We start from the raw sequence: 19,642 nt of genomic DNA on the forward strand, positions 1-19,642 counted from the left end.
GTTATTTCTTTTACTTAAGCTGTCCTCATTTTCAATCTCACAGACTGTAATCTAATTTTCAGAGTTAACCACACACAGATAAATTTGAGCAGTTTACACCAGTTAGAGCTATTGTTTCAGGCTCTCTGCATAGTCAGGCAAAGATCACTCCGCTGGTTTACACTCAACTGTCCTTTCTATGGTTTTCTTTGAAACTACGATGGGTAGAAACATTTATAAAAAGAAAATAAGAGCTAAGATTCTGGAGTACAATTCTTTGACAAGGTGTGAATTCCAGGGTTAGGGAATACACAAGGCTTTGGTAACTTTCCTGTATTCCAGTGGTGGATGAGTGATCCCTTTAGTCTGAAAATATTTTACAAAGCCCTGTTCTTGAGAATAAGAGGCATAACAAAATGTTATGATGTTTATCAACAGGACCTTAGTTTCTTAGCATTTTTAATCATACAGTTAGCTGCAGTTCATGAAACAAGAGTGAATGGATTCTTTGCAAAGAATGGAATTTACCCATTTTTGCCAGTATATATATTATATACTCTTTTTTTGTGTTGTCTTTTGTCAAATAGCACAGATATAAAATAAAATGGTATATACTTTAAAGACCACAGAGTCTACATAATTTTGAATTTGCTTTTAAGATTTAAGACAGCAAGCATCAAGGGATAACAACAATGTTAAGTATACACTGCTATGCAGAGAGGCAAAGCAAGCAGAGCCGTTGCTGGGTTTTACTACATGTAATGGGAACACTGAGAAACAAAACAAAAGGAAGAGGGCTGAGTGACTAGAACAAATAATAAAATATGGTAACTCTGTACAAGTGCCTGTGCCATTTCTATTACAAAAACAATCACCTTACAAATTTGATCTTGAAATGCTGGTTTCCTTAAAATTAAGTTTCTACCTGAGGTATATCTACTTTAAAATATCTGCTGGCATAGTCAGCATGGCTCAGTTTGGAATAGCAAGTACGGGTGCCAGACTCTCTTATTAGACCCTGGAGCCTATACCATATCATACATTTAAATACAAAATACAATACAGAAAGATATAAAGGACCAATGTTTTACCATATTAACTTTCACTTACCAGGACATTTACATTAATATTCTTCTACTAATAAAATGTAAGACACACCAAAACTTTACTGGATATCTATGCAGAAGCACAGAATGACATTCTAAGTCAACAGACAACATTCAAACTTTGGCTCTGTATCCAATAATGCTTCTAGAAAATCTAACACAAATAATGCAGAGAAGTGCCTTGTTTTTAATTAATTCAATGCTATGGAGCAGAACTGAAAGCACTTAAAACTGAAGGATTCCATTCACAGGACATTCTGTGGCTTCCATTCACAATTTGCCACCAGCTGGCCAAACTTTTCCCCACCAGCAGCCAATGCGTCTCTCAAACTGCCCAGAGGGACCCTCCTATAAAGCAGAGGGTAGTTCTCAATCTATTAAAATTAAGTCTTTTGGCTCTATTGAAACTACAAACAAGGGAACAAGTGAGATGGCAAGTTTCTGTGATGCAGCCATGTTTTCTCTGGGAACCGGGCTGAGACCACCATTTTATTTCACATGACCATCCTGACAAGCTGTCAGATGGCAATGATTTTAGGTTCCTACCAGCTAGAGACACCGTCACCGAAGTGACTAAGGCCAAATTATTCCCATGCATATAGGCAGGTAACTCTCTGACAGAGGGCAGAATTTGGCTGTACCTTCCATTCCCCATCCAGTCTCTTTGCTTAATGATGGACCACGTACAAAACACCTGACACTTGGGAGCTGCCTGCAGCACTCAATGCATTACACTAAAGCAACAGAGGTATAAAAATAATTAGCACTCTGCCATATTTATAATACTCTAATCCAAAGCCTTTGGATATAAAGGTAATGAACCTTCCTTCTCAATTGTGTTGACTACCACTACAATTGCTCTGTCAAAACACATCATAACACTAGATATGCTTGGCTCTATACGCTCTAGGAAGTGGCAATATGCAGAGGGTGTATTGTAAGTTTTATTTCCCTCCCCTCCAACAATACATGGGCAATGTCAATAAAACAAGCTATTAAATTACACAAGGTTCACCACATCAGTCTCCATTATCCTATAAATTTTGTTCAGAAAAACTTCCACTTTATCTTCACCTAAACGACAGATGTCCAGGATACAGATGACGCGTTGTCTGTCTAGGTCAACTGCCGCTTTTACAATTTCATCTAGAAGCCAAACACAGATAGTTCATGTGTGTGTGTGTGTAGCAAAACAAATATTTAACTAGCATTTTGTTTCACATGCAGTAAGCTGTACATGTTCACCTAGGATAAAAGACAGTTAGTTATCTTTTCCGTAACTGGTGTTCTTCGAGATGTGTTGCTCATGCCCATTCCATATTAGGTGTGTGTGCGCGCCACATACATCGATGCCAGAAGTTTTTCCCTCAGCAGTATCTGTAGGGGACCGGCTCTGGCGCCCTCTGGAGTGGCATCTGCATGGCATGGTATAAGGGGCACCGCTGGGTCCCCCCACCCTCAGTTCCTTCTTGCCGGAAACTCCGACAGTAGGGAAGGAGGGCGGGTTGTGGAACGGACATGAGCAACCTCTCGGAGAACGCTAGTTAGGGAAAAGGTAACTGTCTTTCCTTCTTCGAGTGCTTGCTTATGTCCGTTCCACAACCCGCCCTCCTTCCCCACTGTCGGAGTTTCTGGCAAGAAGGAACTGAGGGTGGGGGGAGCCGGCGGTGACCCTTATACCGTCCATTATTAGGTGACTCCAAAGCAGTACCCCTAGAGGTAGGTAGGAGTTCATGGATGCGTAGATTGCAACACAGCTCTGCCAAACCCAGAGTCTGGCCTGCTGAGTGATGGCATAATGAGCGGTAAACGTGTGGACAGAGGACCACATTGCGGCTCTACAGATGTCCTGGATAGACTGTGCCAGGAAGACCGCCGAAGACGTCCCTTGATTGGTGCCCCCGGTGTGGCGAATGAAGAGATCTCAGCTAAACCTGCCTCTCTAGTCCTGATGTGCGACAGATTCGGACGGGCAAGCAATGGTAGGACATCCCTCTTGGTGGGGGATGGTGCCGCTGAGGCAGAGACACACGTATAGGTCCCAATGTGGATTTTCCCCGAGACTGGGGTACTGCAGGAGCTGGTGTGGGCAGCAACGGGAGGGTCAGGATCTCCTGAAAGGCTTGAAGAGTGTTGATGGCATCTAAAGCTGGCCTGGGCCCACACCGCTATCTGGGGTTGGGGGGCGAAGTATGGGATGGGCTGCACCACTCGACCTGAGCTGGGGCCTGAGTTCCCAATGAGGGTGTTGAGCTGCCCGGCACAGGTTGTGGCTCGCCACCAGCCCTCTCTTTTCCCTTACAGGAGGTAGGAGATTTTCCCCGCAGTCTTTTTCGGCTTCTTCACCGGAGCTGTGGAGGGGGACCAGTGCTGGCTTGTGGACAGAGCCGGTGGAGCACTGCGCACGGAGGCCGTGGTGCTTGGTGTTGAGTTGGACAACTGCTCTGGTGCCAGAGTGAGTGCCGACTCCATCAGAAGCACTTCCATACGGATATCACACTCCTTCTTCATCCTACGTTTGAAGGACTTGCAGATACGGCACCTGTCACTTATGTGCTGGTATGTGGATCACTGATGGTCATAGGCCGTTTGCAGCGATCGCAGGGCTTAAACCTGGGGACCAGGGCATGACGTCCCATTTGGGACTAACAAAGAGTTGAGAACTACTATTACGGGTAACTAAGAATTACTAATTATGTACAACTATAATTACAGATTTTCAAAGTTCGCTAGAACCGAGAACGAAACAATGCTAGCTGAAGCAGCAGAAGTTCCAGCACCGTAACTGGCGGAAAGAAGGAACTGAGGGTGGGGGGAGCTGGCAGCGTCTCTTATACTGCACCATGTGGGCGTCACTCCAGAAGGCGCCAGAGCTGGTCCCCTACGGATACTGCTGAGGGAAAAACTTCCGGCACTGGTGCATGTGGCACGTACACACACCTAATATGGAATGGACATAAGTAAGCACGCAAAGAAGAACTAGGACAATTACAAGCTAGTCCACGTAAAGAAAAATTTACTATTCAAGCCGTTTGGTATGGGGCAAGCAAAAAGATGGACTTAATTAAAATCAAGTGTTTCTATTTCTGATGTACAATTTCCAGCATTTACATAGCACTTTACACATTTGAAGTGTGGTACAAACATTAAATCCCTCTAACATATTTTTTGTGGGCAGCCAGTACATGGAACTATAATTTAAAAGACAATTAACAGCACACAAAAACTTCAGCTTTTACTTGCTGTGAATTGCACTAGCTGAGTGCTGGCTCCTTGAAATGCCATCAGTGAAATAGGAATGAATGATTGAAAGCTGTAGTGTTCCATTTATGGACCAGATTCTTGGCCAAATATTAAAAAAACCTGGCCTCTCCGATGGTACAATATTGTACAAGCAAATAACTGCGGGAGCAATACAGGTAATCCAGTATTGACTCAATGTGTGCGTAGCAAGTGCTTAGATATCTAACTTCGTAGAATCCTTATTTACACCTGCTAACTTATGGGTGCAAAAAGGAAGGCCCAGTGAAGACTGGCCTGAAAGACAGGCTTCATGTTTACAGTATCTAGTAAAGGCGTTAATTGAAAATAAACATGTATCCTACGAGAAGAGGTGCCTGATGCCTGTCTTACAAGTAGGGACCTGTATACAATATTAATGCTTACATTCAGAGATAAAAAGAAAATAACTGAGTAATACCAACAGTAGCAATTCTTACTTGAAAGCTTTTCATTGCTAGCAGTGTCCTGCTGACACACAGAGATGCAACTCATACAGGATAATAACGTATCATTCTGAATATCCTCTATTCGAAATAAATGAGGATCTTCGGGACAAAATATAGGTGGGAATGCAACATCTATAGCCACATCATGGTTTATCCCTGTTAAGAGGGAGAGAATTACCTTAGCAAAATACTTCACCTTCGGTTTGTAACAGTTTCATGCACACTGTTTATTTCTCTTCAATAATTCTTTTACCAATTACTGCATTTAAACCCAGCTATTCCAGTCTGAACATATGCAAGTTGTCATAAGATATTCACCCATACCCCTCGTTCCCATTATCTGCTAAATAATCTCAAATAAACTAAGTTTCAACAGAAAAATATGTACACTTACACATGTATACTAATATTACATATATATGAATTGACATCATACAGTAACAATATTTTTAGGAATAAGAGATTTTATAATATTTGTAGTTTCAATATATGAAACCAATTTTTAAAGAGATTTCCTTCTCTGTCCCCATGGTGTCACTACAGGACAGAGAGTTAAGGTTGCTTGGGTGCCGTAACTGAACATATCCTGTCCATAACGTGTTTGGATTTTTTTAAAAATGTAACCTTCCCTGAATTTCCTAGGTTTCTAATGCTTGTACTTACCCCCGAAACCTATTATTTTTTGCACTCTTAAGTTACTAATACATACTCAGCCAGAACTCCAGCTTAACAGTTTTCACCTGGAAATTTCCTTGTTTAATTATTATAAATGTAATACATGAACATGGAATAAATGCAAAGACAACAGTAACATCACGATACTATTAATGAACTGAAGCTATGGATGAACTTTAAATATTTAATATTAAATGACTGAAGACCAATTCACTTGTATACTTTGGCTGCTTTGTGCTACTTTGAAGCAGCACAAAATAGCTTAAGTTACTAGCATACCACCATGATTAAGAGAATGACAGTTGGACAGGGTGGATAAAAAAAAAATCAATGATTTAAAAAAAATTGGATTTTTCTGATTTAAATCGGGTTTTTTTGATAAAATGCTTTTTGAGGAAAAAACCTATCTACAGATAGTTTTAATTAAGATATCTTTGAGCTATAATGTATCTCATCATGGAACAGGAATTATAAATTCTAATTCTATAGTATGAGACAATATATTCATGTAATGTTTAAGAAAAGTTTTGTAAATGAGTTCCAATAGTTCATGGATTAGGGACCCAATTTTATGGGGTTCCAGGGGCTTCTGTATAGAGTATTTAGGTTAATCTTTCTATCTACCCAATAGGACTCAATGCTCAGTCTGGAAGATACCATCAGAGATGCTTAGTTTTGCAGTTCTCAAACTGTGGATTTGTGTCTCCAGAGATAACATGCTTGTTAACAGCAAAAATGTTTTAAATAAATAAATAGAGAGAGGTGAGAAATAACAGACGTCAATCCTATTATCCCTCTGCAAATTTGTGTACAGAGAGTCAATCCCTTAGCTCTCTCTCTAAAAGTGCAAAGTTTCAAAAAGTTCAGTGAATAGAAGATTGTTGGGGGCGGAATAGATCTGGACAAGGAGAAGTCGTCTGAAGATAAATGTGAGAAGGGAGCAGAGGTGAAAGTAAGCCGGTCCGGTCCAGTATGGCGTAGCGGCAAGAGCTGGTATGCCGTGCCGGACTGGACCGGCTTCCCTGGCAGTGATTTAAAGGGCCCAGGGCTCCTGCTGCTGCGAGGAGCCCCGGGGCCCTTTAAATCACTGCCGGAGCGCCGGCAGCTGGGCTAGGGGGGATGTAAAGGGCCCAGCGCTCCAGCCGCTGCGGGAAGCCCCGGGCCCTTTAAAGCGATGCCGCTGGAGCTCCGGCAGCGAGGGTTGGCCAGAGCTTTAAAGGGCCCGGAGCTCCGCAGCGGCCGGAGCCCCGGGCCCTTTATTTCGCCCTGAGCCCCGCCTCTTCTGGCTGAGGCCCCGCCTCCTCCAGTTGAGGCCCCGCCCCCACTCAGGACTCCAGCATACCGGTAAATCCTTTCAGTTACTTTCACCCCTGGAAGGGAAGAACAGGCAGTAGAAACTGTTTTTGTAGCATATTCCAGAAGTTTTGAGGTCTTTCTGAGTGTAGCCTTCATTGATTTGAGATCTACTATACCATTCTCTCAATAGAAGGGAAATCCTATAATGGCAGCAGGCCATAAAAGAGACCCAGTTTGGGAATATTTTAATGAAGTTCCTCTACCTGTGGGTAAGACAGGCATGTGTGCAAAATGCAAACAGTGCAACAAAGAAATACAAGGCTTGGTTGCCCAAATGAAATAACATCATGAGAAGTGTTTCTTCTCAGGAGGAAGCTGCGTCGAAGATGAAAGGAACATGTCTGAACATGCAGGATCTTCAGGTTGGTAAACTTTTTTATTTCATACTTCTTTCTTAAGGACTGCCTGTCTTCCTTCTGGATTATTCTTGAACTCTCATGTTTGAGAAAACATATAGTTGTTACTCTATGGTACTATCATTTTTGATGTAGTTGTGATAAAAAATAAATAGCTAAAATTGGCAGATCTTCCTTTCACAATTTCACCTTTAAAGTAGTACTGAGTGTCAGTGAATGCAATGAGTAATACTAAATGAGCAGTATGGTAATAATAATTAAATAAACTGCATTGACTTATTTTGTTTAGGAGAATCCATCCTCAACATACGGGATTCTGAAGACTATCCACCTTCGAGATCACCATCATTTTCTATAGTTTCAGAGTTATCTGCCAATGTTTCAGTCACATCATGTATATCACATAGCCACAGTATATCACCTGTAGCAAAAAGAAAAAGAAATCTCCATCATCCAGAAACAACCATAGCTAAGTTTGTGATAAGAACCAGCAGATTACAAAAAGAGGTAATTGATGAAAAAATTGCCTAGTTTGTTTACGTAATAAACTCTCTTTTCCGTATGATTGAAAACCCACACTTCATTAACATGGTTCAGTCATTAAGAACAGGGTACAGTCCACCCAACAGAGCAGATGTCGCAGGCAAATTGCGAGATAAAGTGTATGAAAGAGAAATTGAGCAGTGTGCAAAAGGTCTAGAGAGTAAAATTGCTAACCTGAGTCTTGATGGGTGGAGCAATGTCCACAATGATCCTGTTGTACGTGCTTGCGTGACAAAAGAAGGGAATGTCTTCCTTACAGGAACAATTGATATATTAGGAAATGTGCACACAGCAGAATACTTACAAGAAGTAGCAGTAAAAGCTATAACAAACTGTGGAAAAAAATGTCAAATGTCTAGTATGCAGCTTGATCACAGACAATGCTGCAAATGTTTCCAAGATGAGAAGAAATTATTTAGAAGAGAGTCCAAAGCTCATAACATACAGTTGCAGTGCTCATTTGATGCACCTGCTAGCCAAAGACTTCAGTGTTCCAGAAATAAAGGCTAATGTTGAAATTGCAAAATACGTCTGTAACAACCACTTTGCAGCAGCTGCTCTGAAAAAAGTGGGAGAAACCAAGCTAACTCTCCCACAAGACGTGCGATGGAACTCACTAGTGGACTGTTTTGAGCATTATATCAAGAACTGGCCTAATCTGATGACAGTTTGTGAACAAAATTGTGAAAAAATAGATTCTCAACATTGGGCTTAAGAGAAATGTTGAACACATGCTGAGTACCCTAAGCCTATTTCTGTAGCCTTGAACAAAATGCAGGGGAATAGCTGTTTTATTGCTGATGCTGTTGAAATTTGGAAGGAACTGAGTGAGATCTTAAAAAGAGAAATATGCAATGACGGAGTTAAATTACAAGCATTAAAAAAACAAATGGGACAAGCACTATCTCCAGCTCATTTTCTTGCAAATATTCTCAATACTCGGGACCAGGGTCAAACCTTAACTGCTGAAGAAAAGGAGTTGGCTATGACATGGACATCCAGCAATCATCCCTCCATAATGCCAACTATAATAAACTTCAGAGCTAAGGGTGAACCATTCAAGCAACATATGTTTGCTGATGATGTTTTAAAGAAAGTCACACCAGTGAACTGGTGGAAATCACTTAAGCACTTGGATTCAGAGATTGTTGAAGTGATAATCTCACTTAACAGCAGTAGCTTCTTTTGCCGATGTAGAAAGAATATTTTCTTCCTTTGGACTAATTCATTCCAAATTGAGAAATTGTTTGGGACCTGAAAAAGCAGGAAGGCTTGTTTTTCTTTTCCAGATTATGAATGAACAGGAAGATGAAGGTGAAGACGACTGAGTTAGCTGCAGAAGCCAATATTTTAAGTTTCTCATGTTCACCTGGCAGACAGTCGATTTAATTTTTTTTTAAATATTTCATTTAACTATTTTAGTTAAAAACAATTTTAACAGAAACAAAGCTCATTTTAAAAAACTTGAATGTTTAACTAAATTAAAAAATTCATATGCTTGTTTTGTTAAAATATTATGTTTGCTGTTGAACAAAAAAATCCAGAATACATAATGTTGTTGTTTTGGTTAAATAAAACAGTTTAAATGTCTGTCTAGTAATGTTCTCCTCCTAATACAGCCTGGCAAGAAAATCCTCCAAATATTAATGATTAACCTGTTGAACTGGAGATACTGTACTTCACTTCCCAATGACTTCATAAATATCTGCTTCAATTACCTTTGTTAAATGAAATAACCAAACAATCTTTCATTTTCTGATACAGCTGTAAAACTAAATCTGAAAAGTTTTCTAAATAAATCACTTTAAAAATGTATAGCATGTACCTTCTAAAACTGAAACCTACGTCTGTCTCCGAGTTGTGAAGAGTATGTATTAAGGTTATAACAACCAACAAGAATGCACTTTGATGTAGAAATCCATGATTAAATCAAGTCTTCCTGACTAGTGATTTAAATCAAATCCACCTTGCAGTTGGAACCAGTCCAGTTCCAAAGTAGGTCAAAGTAGTACTCTTGAAACATACGTACAGTTCCCTTTATACCACTGACTCATTTCAACAAACAGATCTCCAGTATATAAAATAGCTGGAGAAAAAGGGTGGAGATTGGTTATTGCTGCTAGAAAGCAACTTTCAATTTCACAATTTAAGCTTAAAAAAAAAAGGGGTGGGAGGAATATTTTCCACAAAAATGTAATGCTGTTTTTCAAACTGCTATATTGAACAGTTTAAGGAGTTGTTTTTGTTCTATTTTTAAAAAAATGTAAAGAAACATCCAAAACCAAATTTTAACTTTCTTTAAATTAATTTTAAAATAGGTCTTAACTCAAATTACAAGGAAATTTGTAAATCAGAAAATTAATGCTGTCCTCAAAACTTGCTGTAAGTCTGGACACTCCCTGCTTTCAGTGCAAAACTCAACTCAGACTTAACTATGGAGTTTGGAGTGGTGCCTCCTTAATATTATCCTTTAAAAAAATCAGTTTGTACCTTTAACAAGATTGTATATAAAAAGAAACTCATTCATTTCCTAACTTAGCATAATGCCCAAATTATACTAAAGTATCCATTCAACTTCACAGAAAGTTAAACAGTTCTTTGTTAAACATTGAGAACTTACCTAGTATGGTCACTTCATAGTGCCCAGGGCCACTGGCACTTTTAAATTCATGAATTTCTTTATTTGTTCTGTATTCTTTCGGCTTGTGCACAGCTGGATGTAGATTGTATTGCTGTATAAGGAATTCTTTGTGCATATAATCAAATTTACGTGGGATGCTCTCTGGGAAAACAGTGCAGTAATGCAAGTGATCTATTAAGTTGTCTTTCACCATTGTCCACAGACCACTTTGCCAGGAATCATGAGAAGTTCTTCCCATCTCTTCTATTTCAGGTGCGTCACTCACTCCTTCTTTGTCTGCTATTATAAATACATTAAACATTTAGTTGATCAATATGCACTGACAAAACCATACCACTTCCCCAATGTATTAGGAAAAGCAAAAATTTAATGAATAGATTAATACTTAAGTCAAATGTGAAAATATAGATGGAAAAATCAAAACAAAGAATGCATAAAACATTAAGCTAAGGCTGGACTGTTAGTAAATAGATTGTTTCCAGCTAGAGTTTGAAGATCGGATTCATAAAAATAATTATTGGTTGGAAGGTGCAATTCATTGCTTGCTTTTATGTGGATAAGGATCAGTCACCTCCCCAGTCACTTAGTTTCACCAACACTTGGGAAGTATAAAAATGAAACAGGTACTTTATGATGCTATGCTTTACCATCTTCTGTATCATGTATATTCATGCAATGAAGACTATTGGCTGTTACCTTATAACAGTGGTTCTCAAACTTTTATCCTGGTGACCCCTTTCACATAGCAAGCCTTTGACTACGACCCCTCTAATAAATTAAGAACACTTTTTTATATATTTAACACCATTATAAATGCTAGATGCAAATCAGGGTTTGGGTGGTAGAGGCTGACAGCTCGTGACCCCCCATGAGGCGTTGCAACCCCCAGTTTGAGAACCCCTGCCTTATAATGTATATTGTGCAGAGTCCCAGCTATATAGCTAACTGTAGTCCCTATGTCTACCATTATATGTAACCTGTGAACTAAGAACTGAAAAAAAATTCAAATAAACCATTTCCCCCAATTTTGTAGGCAAGTCCCCACTCTGTGACCTTACCACAAGGCCCATTCTGAAATGTACCCAACCTATTTTTTTTTCCAGTTATCCCCATTTTGTTTTGCCCTCCCCACAAATAGTTTCCCCATCCTGATACTATACTAGGAAAACTTTTATTGCTATTTCCAATTTAGCCACATGAACTGTGTGTGCAAATTTCCTCACTGCTTCACAGGAAGCACTGCAGTAGTTATTACAAAGGAGCTTTAGCTGTACCAAAGAACTGAAGACACCAGGATGTATATGGCTAAACTAGAAATGGCACCACCAAGTGGAAGAACATTAAACAAGCAGAGTACATGAGCATTACTGCACCGGATGAGACACAAGGAATTATAGTGTAAAGTAGGGAAAATTGGTGGGCCTAAGAAACTGCAATAGCATTTGAGTGGTGTCTGGAGAATCCTTGCGCAGAGCATGAGAGCAGGACTTATCTCACAAAACTGGAGCATATTGTAAGTGTTCATCCACCATCCTCCCCCATTCATAAACACTCTCTCACTTTACTATATGGATGATTAAGGTTGTCATAATTTAGATAGGGGAAAAGTACTATTAAATATAGTTGAGTCAAATGAAATTGAAAACAATGACATCTCAAAAAACTAACTTAAACAGAAAAAATGTAGTTGCTTGATTATGTAACAGTTGCTTTTAACCTTTTAAATTTATAAGCTGCATGTTATATTATCACTGGGAAAGTGTACATTATTAGACATTCCATAACAATGCTGGCTGTTAGAACGCCCTCTCTTCGGTAGTGCTGCCTTATACCAGTGGTACAGTATACAAAGCGTTAAATTTCATGCTATTGTCATTTTTAATTTTGAGCAACTAAACACCCACATCTGGTTAGAAAGATAGCTGGCTGAAAAGAAATTCTACTGGGATATTCTGTATAATTACATTAAGAGAAGAAAGAAAAATACTGTAACTGCCATCCTCTAGAATAAGTGTGAAGACCTTATTTGCAGGATTTTGTGGTATTAAAGTTAAAAATTGCTAGGATATAAATGCCAGGATTAAATATCTCTCTCCTTCTCAAACTTCAGTCATGTCTTCTCTTACTTTCCTCTCTTTATATCTTGGGGCTGTAATTTGCATGTTGTCCTATTTGTATACACATATTTGAATCAACACAAACAGATGTGAAATTAGGACAGGACAGCAGAAGTTACAGCCTTTTGCTACTGAAAAGAGAGATGCTGAAATCCATGTTTAAGAGAATGATGATATTTAAAAGGAAACAAAGTAAGTATTTGAAGCCCAGCTTGCTGGAGAGAACTCTCTGCAGCAGACACCACACTTTCTTTGCCAGTCTAATATAAATAAACGCCGTGATGAACATCTGATTGCGTGAGCTCCCACTAAAAACAATTTAAAAAAATTAAAACATGGAATAAGATAGAGTTTACATCTATTGATAGTAAACTTACTAATGAAGCCCACACTGGGAACAGATATAATTTGAGAAAATATCTGTTTAAAAGATCTGGATTTAATTTTCAGATATAGAGGAAGAACAAGATAGGGAAATTCTAATGTGTTTACCTTATTAAAAAAAAAACCTCAAAAGCACAAACATGTAGCTAATAAGATGTGTAACTTTCATCACCATATTACTTGTTTGTATGTTACTACCTTTCCTCAGAGTGTGATTTTCCTGCCTTTGGAAATGCTATCACATTTGGACCACTACTGCAATACCAGTAACAAAAATAGAGACAAGGTCCTCTGCCCTGCTTTGACCTGCTCCAGAGATGCAACGTGGACTCAAAGAGACATTAAGGATTCCTCTTACTCAGTGGCATAGAGCAATACAGTTGCGTTCTACTACCCATACAGCCAGCCCCAGCATGTGTCAGGGGGAAAAGGTGCTGATACGTAGTTGCCAGAATGGTTCCTTAGATCCTGTTGCAGCTTGATGCAAATAAGAACAGCCCTGGGGTTTCTCTACATTGTGTTGAGGGCTGAACCAGCGCAAGGATGGTTAGAGCAGGGGATGTAAAGGTGGTATACTACCACCTTTGTCCCCCTGGTTTTGGGCCTGAGTGGAGAAGGTCTTTTGTAAAATACTGAAAATACTGAAATGATCACAGCCAAACAAAATATTTAGCCACATACCTCTATCGGGTTGTGAAGTGTCAGGCTCAGTCAAGATATTTTGTTCTGGAACAGAATCTTCTTGCTGAAATTCATGCAAACTATAAAGGAAAAAATATAGTTAATTCTGAGGCTTTCAGGCTTCAGATAAAACTAAATGTGTGTTTTGGTGACTATGTTATAAAAAACCCATACTTGATAAGAGTTCTTTTATTGATAAAGATCACTCTGGCACTGAGCTACAGAAATTAACATCTGATATAACTAGAGTCATTTTGCTCAGCATAAACCTTCTCAAAGTTCAAGGCTAAATGCATTTCTTGCCATGTGAATCAGTGATATCTACAGAAAAATGTTTTACATTAAAAACAGCATTTCTCGCCCTCTAGTGGAAACTTGCTGAAAACGACGTGTGGCCCTGGCAGAAACAGAGCTGAAAGTCAGACCAGTGGTTCACAACCCACGGATGGCTTTTAGCCCAAACAGCACACAGCTGCGGCCCATATGACATCCTCAGGGCCATACAGGTAGTATGCATAATGGGTGGATGAAGCCCACATAACACAGAGCTGCATATGCAGCCCACAGTAGTAAATAGGTTGAGAAGCACGCATAACCCATAAACAGGTTTTTATACTAATTCCAGAAAGGCTCCATGGTGTGCTATTGTACTTTGATATCAGCACACATCAGTGCTTGAAGGCACAAAGCAGCAATGAAAATCTGGGGCCAGAACATCACTTTAGAATCTAAAATGGCAAACACAAGGTTAAAAAAAAAATCCGTTGAATTTTACATGTTATCCTGCCATGACAATCAGTCCAATAAAGTGAACTGGATTTTTTATTATTTCACTTAGTTGTGAAAACTAAACTAATTCTCCATCAATCATCCTTTAAATAATTCTCCTCTTCCCCTGGGAAAAAAAATCCTAGGGAACTAAATGATATATATTGTACCACCATACTAACCCCAGCTCTTAGTTCTGTGTATTTCTTTCTCCCTTGCTTTAGCCCTCTATATTTGTTATCTAGCCAAACATCATAATCAATGTAGATGATAAACTTACGAAAAAACCCTCTTTATTTGCTATGTAAAGACCATGCCTACCTATGAGGCTAAGTTACAAATATCTATAAATCAATAGGAACAGCTATTAAAGAGAACATATGGATACATTCCTTTGTTCTTATTAATTGGGGCCCTATTTTATGATACATTTCAGTCAATAATATTTCCTTACTTTTTGAGGCTTTAAACATTTTAGACTGAGGGTTAAATATTCAAAATTTTGTACAACTAATATTTTTAATACCCTTTAATGCTATTTAAGAGTGGAAAAGAGTATACATTAGTCTTCTCAGCTTTACTTTCACTAAGGAGTTTGGAAAAAGGAAAAGAGGTGTTTAAAAAAAAAACAAAAAACACAATACCTTCATCCTGTCGGCCAAGTATTAAAGTGATCTCATCCAGGTTTCTAACTCTGGATGCACAAGAACTCAGACTCAGAGTGCAAATTGAGCAGTTCAGTAGCTAGTTAATTGTGCAGGCATAAAGCTACAGCTGCACTATCCTGGTTGACTTCTTTCATTAGCATCCGTTTGGGCAGAAAGCAACGTTGAAAGTTCATTTTCAATTACAAAGATATATTGGAAAGCAGCCATGGAAAAAACGGTTCCCTCCCTTATTGTGCCTGTTGTTCTTCGAGATGTGTTGCTCATGTCCATTCCATTCTAGGTGTGTGCACGTCCACATGCGCAGCCATTGGAGATTTTTGCATTTGTGGTATCCATAGGGTTGGATGCAGCGCCCGCTTGAATGCCGCACTCATGTGTCGGAATATCAGGCGCCGACGGCCCTACGCCCTCTCAGTTCCTTCTTGCTGGCAACTCCAACAGAGGGGCAGGAGGGCTGGTAATGGAATGAACATGAGCAACACATCTTGAAGAACAACAGTTACAAAAGGTAGGTAACTGATTTTTCTTCTTCGAGCCTTTGCTCATGTCGATTTCATTCTAGGTGACTCACAAGAGTGTCTGTGGAAGTGGGCTCAGAGTTCACTGTTGTGCAGCTTGCAGCACTGCTCTGCCAAAGCCAGCGTCATCTCGAGCTTGCTGGTAAGTGCATAATGAGACACAAACATGGGGCCACCACTCCCAGGAACCAGTGCCCCACACCGGCTGCTCATCCTGTATGGTTGTCTCTCTCTCAGTCCCACCCCGGTCCCTTCCATGCTGTTTGCGTGACTGCGTCTCCTGTCTGAGGTCTGTACAGCTGTGCCACAGGAGCTTCCAGTGTGGGGTGCTGGCTCCTGGGAGCGGCAGCTCCATGTTCTGTTCCTTTTGTTGCTGCGGTTCCCAGGAGAGCCCTGTGGTTCAGTAGATACCGATTTCTCTCTGTGGATATCAAATTGTACCTGCGCAGTGCTCTACAGATTGTACCCTGGGTAATGTCACAAGTATTTAATCAAGAATGGCAATCCATTGAAATTTATGTTTTTGGAGAAAAGAATAAACTCAGAACCAGCAGTTCAGATGATGAGAATTAATACAATAGCTGCAAGAATATAGCAAGAGGTAATGAGGATGATTTTCTGTGGAATCATTTCCCTGGCTTACAAAGTTCTAGTCAGTAAGGTATTTTCCTCAATCCTGCTTTCATTGACTAATGGGAGCAAGACTGGGTCCATAAGGAAGAAGGATTACCATTTCTGAATTGGGTTGCTTATAGTTTCAGTCAGTTGCTTTTCAATGGGACTTGTACTCCTAATTCACTTAGAGTAAGATTTTAAAAAATACCTATCTCTACAGTATATTAGTGAAAGGGAACAATTAATATAATCACACTTTTTTTAATAAAGGCTTACTTTTCAGCCTCTGCATGGTGTTCGATCTTTCTCTTGATTCGACTCTTTCTGGTTAACATACGCGGATGCTGCTGTTGTTCCAGGGAAGCGCATTGTAAATCAAGCACAGAGTTGGCTTCTTTATTTCGATGGCTTCGCTTTTTTCCTTTCGTAACACAATCTTTAGACATACCAGTGTTTTTTACAGTTGTTTGAGATGCTGACTGGACTCTACCTTCCTGTAACAACAGTTAAACAATTAAAGCTATTTCATCTTCAGTTACAAAAAGGTATAAGATTGATCTCTCGTTGGTTTTCCTCCAATAACTTTATGAAGAATTGGATATCCTAGTCCAAGGGTTCCCAAACTTGGCTCACAGCTTGCTCAAGGTAAGCCCCTGGCAGGCCACGAGACGCTTTGTCTACCTGAGCGTCCACAGGTACGGCCACTCGCAGCTCCCAGTGGCCACGGTTCGCCATTCCCGGCCAATGGGAGCCGTGGGAAGCGGTGGCCCAGCCCATGGCTTATCCTGAACAAGCCATGAATCAAGTTTGGGAAACCCTGCCCTAGTTTCAAATCTTGTATCACCATCATAGTGTCTAGCAGATTTGCTTTATAGAAAAGCCTCTCTAATCAAGTTTAAAGAAAAAGAAAAAAAACCACCTCTGTCTAGAAAGTGACAGGTTACATTAAAGTAGCCAGTTCTCCCAGTCCTTAATTTACTTTAACTATGCTATTTAATCAGTAACTTTTATACAGCAGGTACTTTTATTGAGGACTGTAACACTCAGAAAACAAGTAAACCATTAAGTTTTAAAATTTAAACGATGACTTTCAAACTTCTCTTGATCTCATAATGGTAAATTCAGTTAATCAAGAGACAACGTATGTGGGTTCTGAATTCAAATGCAAGAGATTGCAATTGTAATTATGATCACAGCATCTTAAGTGCTATACTATTAAGCCTCAAGCACTGTACCTGAATTGGTTCCATTCTCGAGGCATCTTCAGCTGCATGGCTGACATATCTTATAGCACTAATTATCCCCTGAACAGCAAAGCGCTTGTGCTCCCTGTAGTGCAGGTCTTCAATCTCTCTCTCCATTTCACTTATGGCTTTCAAAACTGATTCAACTGCAAAAGAGCAATTCTCACAAGCTTAACAGTTTTAAAGAAATACAAAACTACTAAAAAGTATCAATGTTGGATTCATAAAAAAAATTGGAAAGGCCTTCTTGCTAAATTTAAATTATTAAATGGTCTTAAAATTGAACTTCTCTGTAATTAAATCCTCCTATTTTCTCATCTCTCATTTTCCAGGCTCTGCTTAATATACTACTGCTGAAGTTCTTTATCATTATCACATCTTATATTCTTCAATATGACAGACTTTCAAGCTGAAGATGTAGCCGCAGCAGATGTTGGTACAGAACATCTACAGAGTATAAATTCAGAGGGACAGATTCTCTGCTGATGTAAACTGTCAAAACTTCACTGCCATCAATAGAGCTATGACAGTTTACACCAGCTGAGGCCTTGGTTCAGAGTCTATCTTCAGAATGATTTTTCCTTGAATGACATTCCAGTATTTAGCCACTGATATAATCCAAGTGTAAAGCAATCAGAGTTGCTAATTTTGAATACTTGTGATGAAATCTCAGATAGAATGCGGCACACGTCATGGGGATATTTTGTATGGTGTAGGATACCTTTATTATTTTTACAATATTTCAAAAAAGAATTTGGTGCTGGTGGGAAAGGACAGTATCCACCAATGACAGTTTTCTTCATTTGGTCAGCTTCACTTTGAGTTTTAATCCACTGGATAAAGTTTTTCACTTTGGCATCTCTGGTATATGGTTGGCCTTTGTGCCACCCTGTTAAAACAAAAGGTTTGGGTATTGAAATAAAAGGATCAAATAGATTAAGTAATTGGTTTTTATAAATTGCTACATTTGAACACTATACAGCAATATACACAAAAAGCCAAGTCAGAGATGCTAAAACAATGTTCCTTCTACCAGTTGATAGTGGCTTTATGAAAAAGTGTAATGGAACCCTTATATGGCACTTGGATTTAACACACACAAACTCCTAGATACCCTAAATGCTAACATCTGGGTAGTAAAACAGTTAAACGTTCTTTCTAGAACTAGCTAGTTATATTCTGTCCCAAACTGTAAAAAAAGATGAGCAAGAAGCAGCATTTCACACCAAAAAGTTACCTTTTCCTCACCTGAGAAGACCCATATTCTCTGGTTACCATTGTGTCTGCAGCAAGACAGACCAATTTCAAGGCTGCTGAGCTGAAAACAGTCTCAGCTGATGATTCTGAGATGCTAGCTGAGGCTCTGATTTAGGAGCAAGGTGGATATAAAGCAGGGTAGCTAATATACTGGAAGCAAGTGAGGAGGACACTAAAAATCAGAAGTCCTTCATTTGGGAGCACTGAAATCCGCCTATAGAGGGACTCAGTACTCATTGTCTGGGCTGACATATCAGGAATACTGTAGAAAGAACAAACTGGATAGTAAAACAAGGATATGTCTGGGGAAGAATGTTTACTGGGCTGAATTTAAGATTAAAAGCTATACAGGATCTTTTGCGACAGAACGGAAAGCTTGAATCTATGAAAAAAGCAATTGATGGAATTACAGTTTTTATAAAAGGTTCCTTGTTGCATATGATGTAGAAGTGTCAAGTTCTTAAAATAGTTTGTAATGAAGCAATTAACGAGTCTTCATATGGACCAACCCAACAATAGCACAAACGCTGGATATATTATAATTTCTTAAACTACCGTATATTCCGGCGTATAAGGCGACGGGGCGTATAAGACGACCCCCTAATTTTTTCATTAAAAAATTAGTTTTGCCATATACTCGCCGTATAAGACGACCCCCCCCTTCTGCGGGTGGGAAGTCAGAGGGCTCTGGGCTGCCCGCCGCGGCGGACAGCCCAGAGCCTTTTAAATCCTAGCCGCGGCGGGGAGTCAGAGGGCTCTGCGCTGCCCGCCGTGGCGGACAGCCCAGAGCCTTTTAAATCCCAGCCGCGGCTGGGAGTCAGAAGGCTCCGGGCTGCCCGCCGCGGCGGGGAGCCCAGAGCCTTTTAGATCCCAGCCACGGCTGGGAGTCAGAAGGCTCCGAGCTGCCCGCCGCGGCGGGGAGCCCAGAGCCTTTTAGATCCCAGCCGCGGCGGGGAGTCAGAAGGCTCCGAGCTGCCCGCCGCGGCGGGGAGCCCAGAGCCTTTTA

At 39.9% G+C, this 19,642-nt stretch overlaps 1 protein-coding gene across 2 annotated transcripts in view; it reads right to left on the reverse strand.

The window, feature by feature from the left end:
- Positions 1-19,642, reverse strand: part of RADX (RPA1 related single stranded DNA binding protein, X-linked) — a 35,341-nt gene continuing 15,699 nt past the window's right edge. Inside the window, exons 8-14 of one of the 2 annotated variants that reach the window (XM_045030589.1) lie at positions 18,101-18,268; positions 17,371-17,525; positions 16,412-16,629; positions 13,567-13,646; positions 10,364-10,660; positions 4,805-4,969; positions 1-2,231 (exon numbers count right to left, since the gene is read on the reverse strand). In XM_045030589.1, the coding sequence (XP_044886524.1) occupies positions 2,086-2,231; positions 4,805-4,969; positions 10,364-10,660; positions 13,567-13,646; positions 16,412-16,629; positions 17,371-17,525; positions 18,101-18,268 (1,229 nt within the window). In that variant the 3' untranslated portion in view covers positions 1-2,085. Of the gene's footprint in view, positions 2,232-4,804; positions 4,970-10,363; positions 10,664-13,566; positions 13,647-16,411; positions 16,630-17,370; positions 17,526-18,100; positions 18,269-19,642 lie in introns of both variants that reach the window. The other variant, XM_045030588.1, reaches the window with a different exon arrangement.

The sequence above is a fragment of the Mauremys mutica genome, chromosome 9, assembly GCF_020497125.1.
Source record: "Mauremys mutica isolate MM-2020 ecotype Southern chromosome 9, ASM2049712v1, whole genome shotgun sequence".
NCBI classification, from domain to species: domain Eukaryota; kingdom Metazoa; phylum Chordata; order Testudines; family Geoemydidae; genus Mauremys; species Mauremys mutica.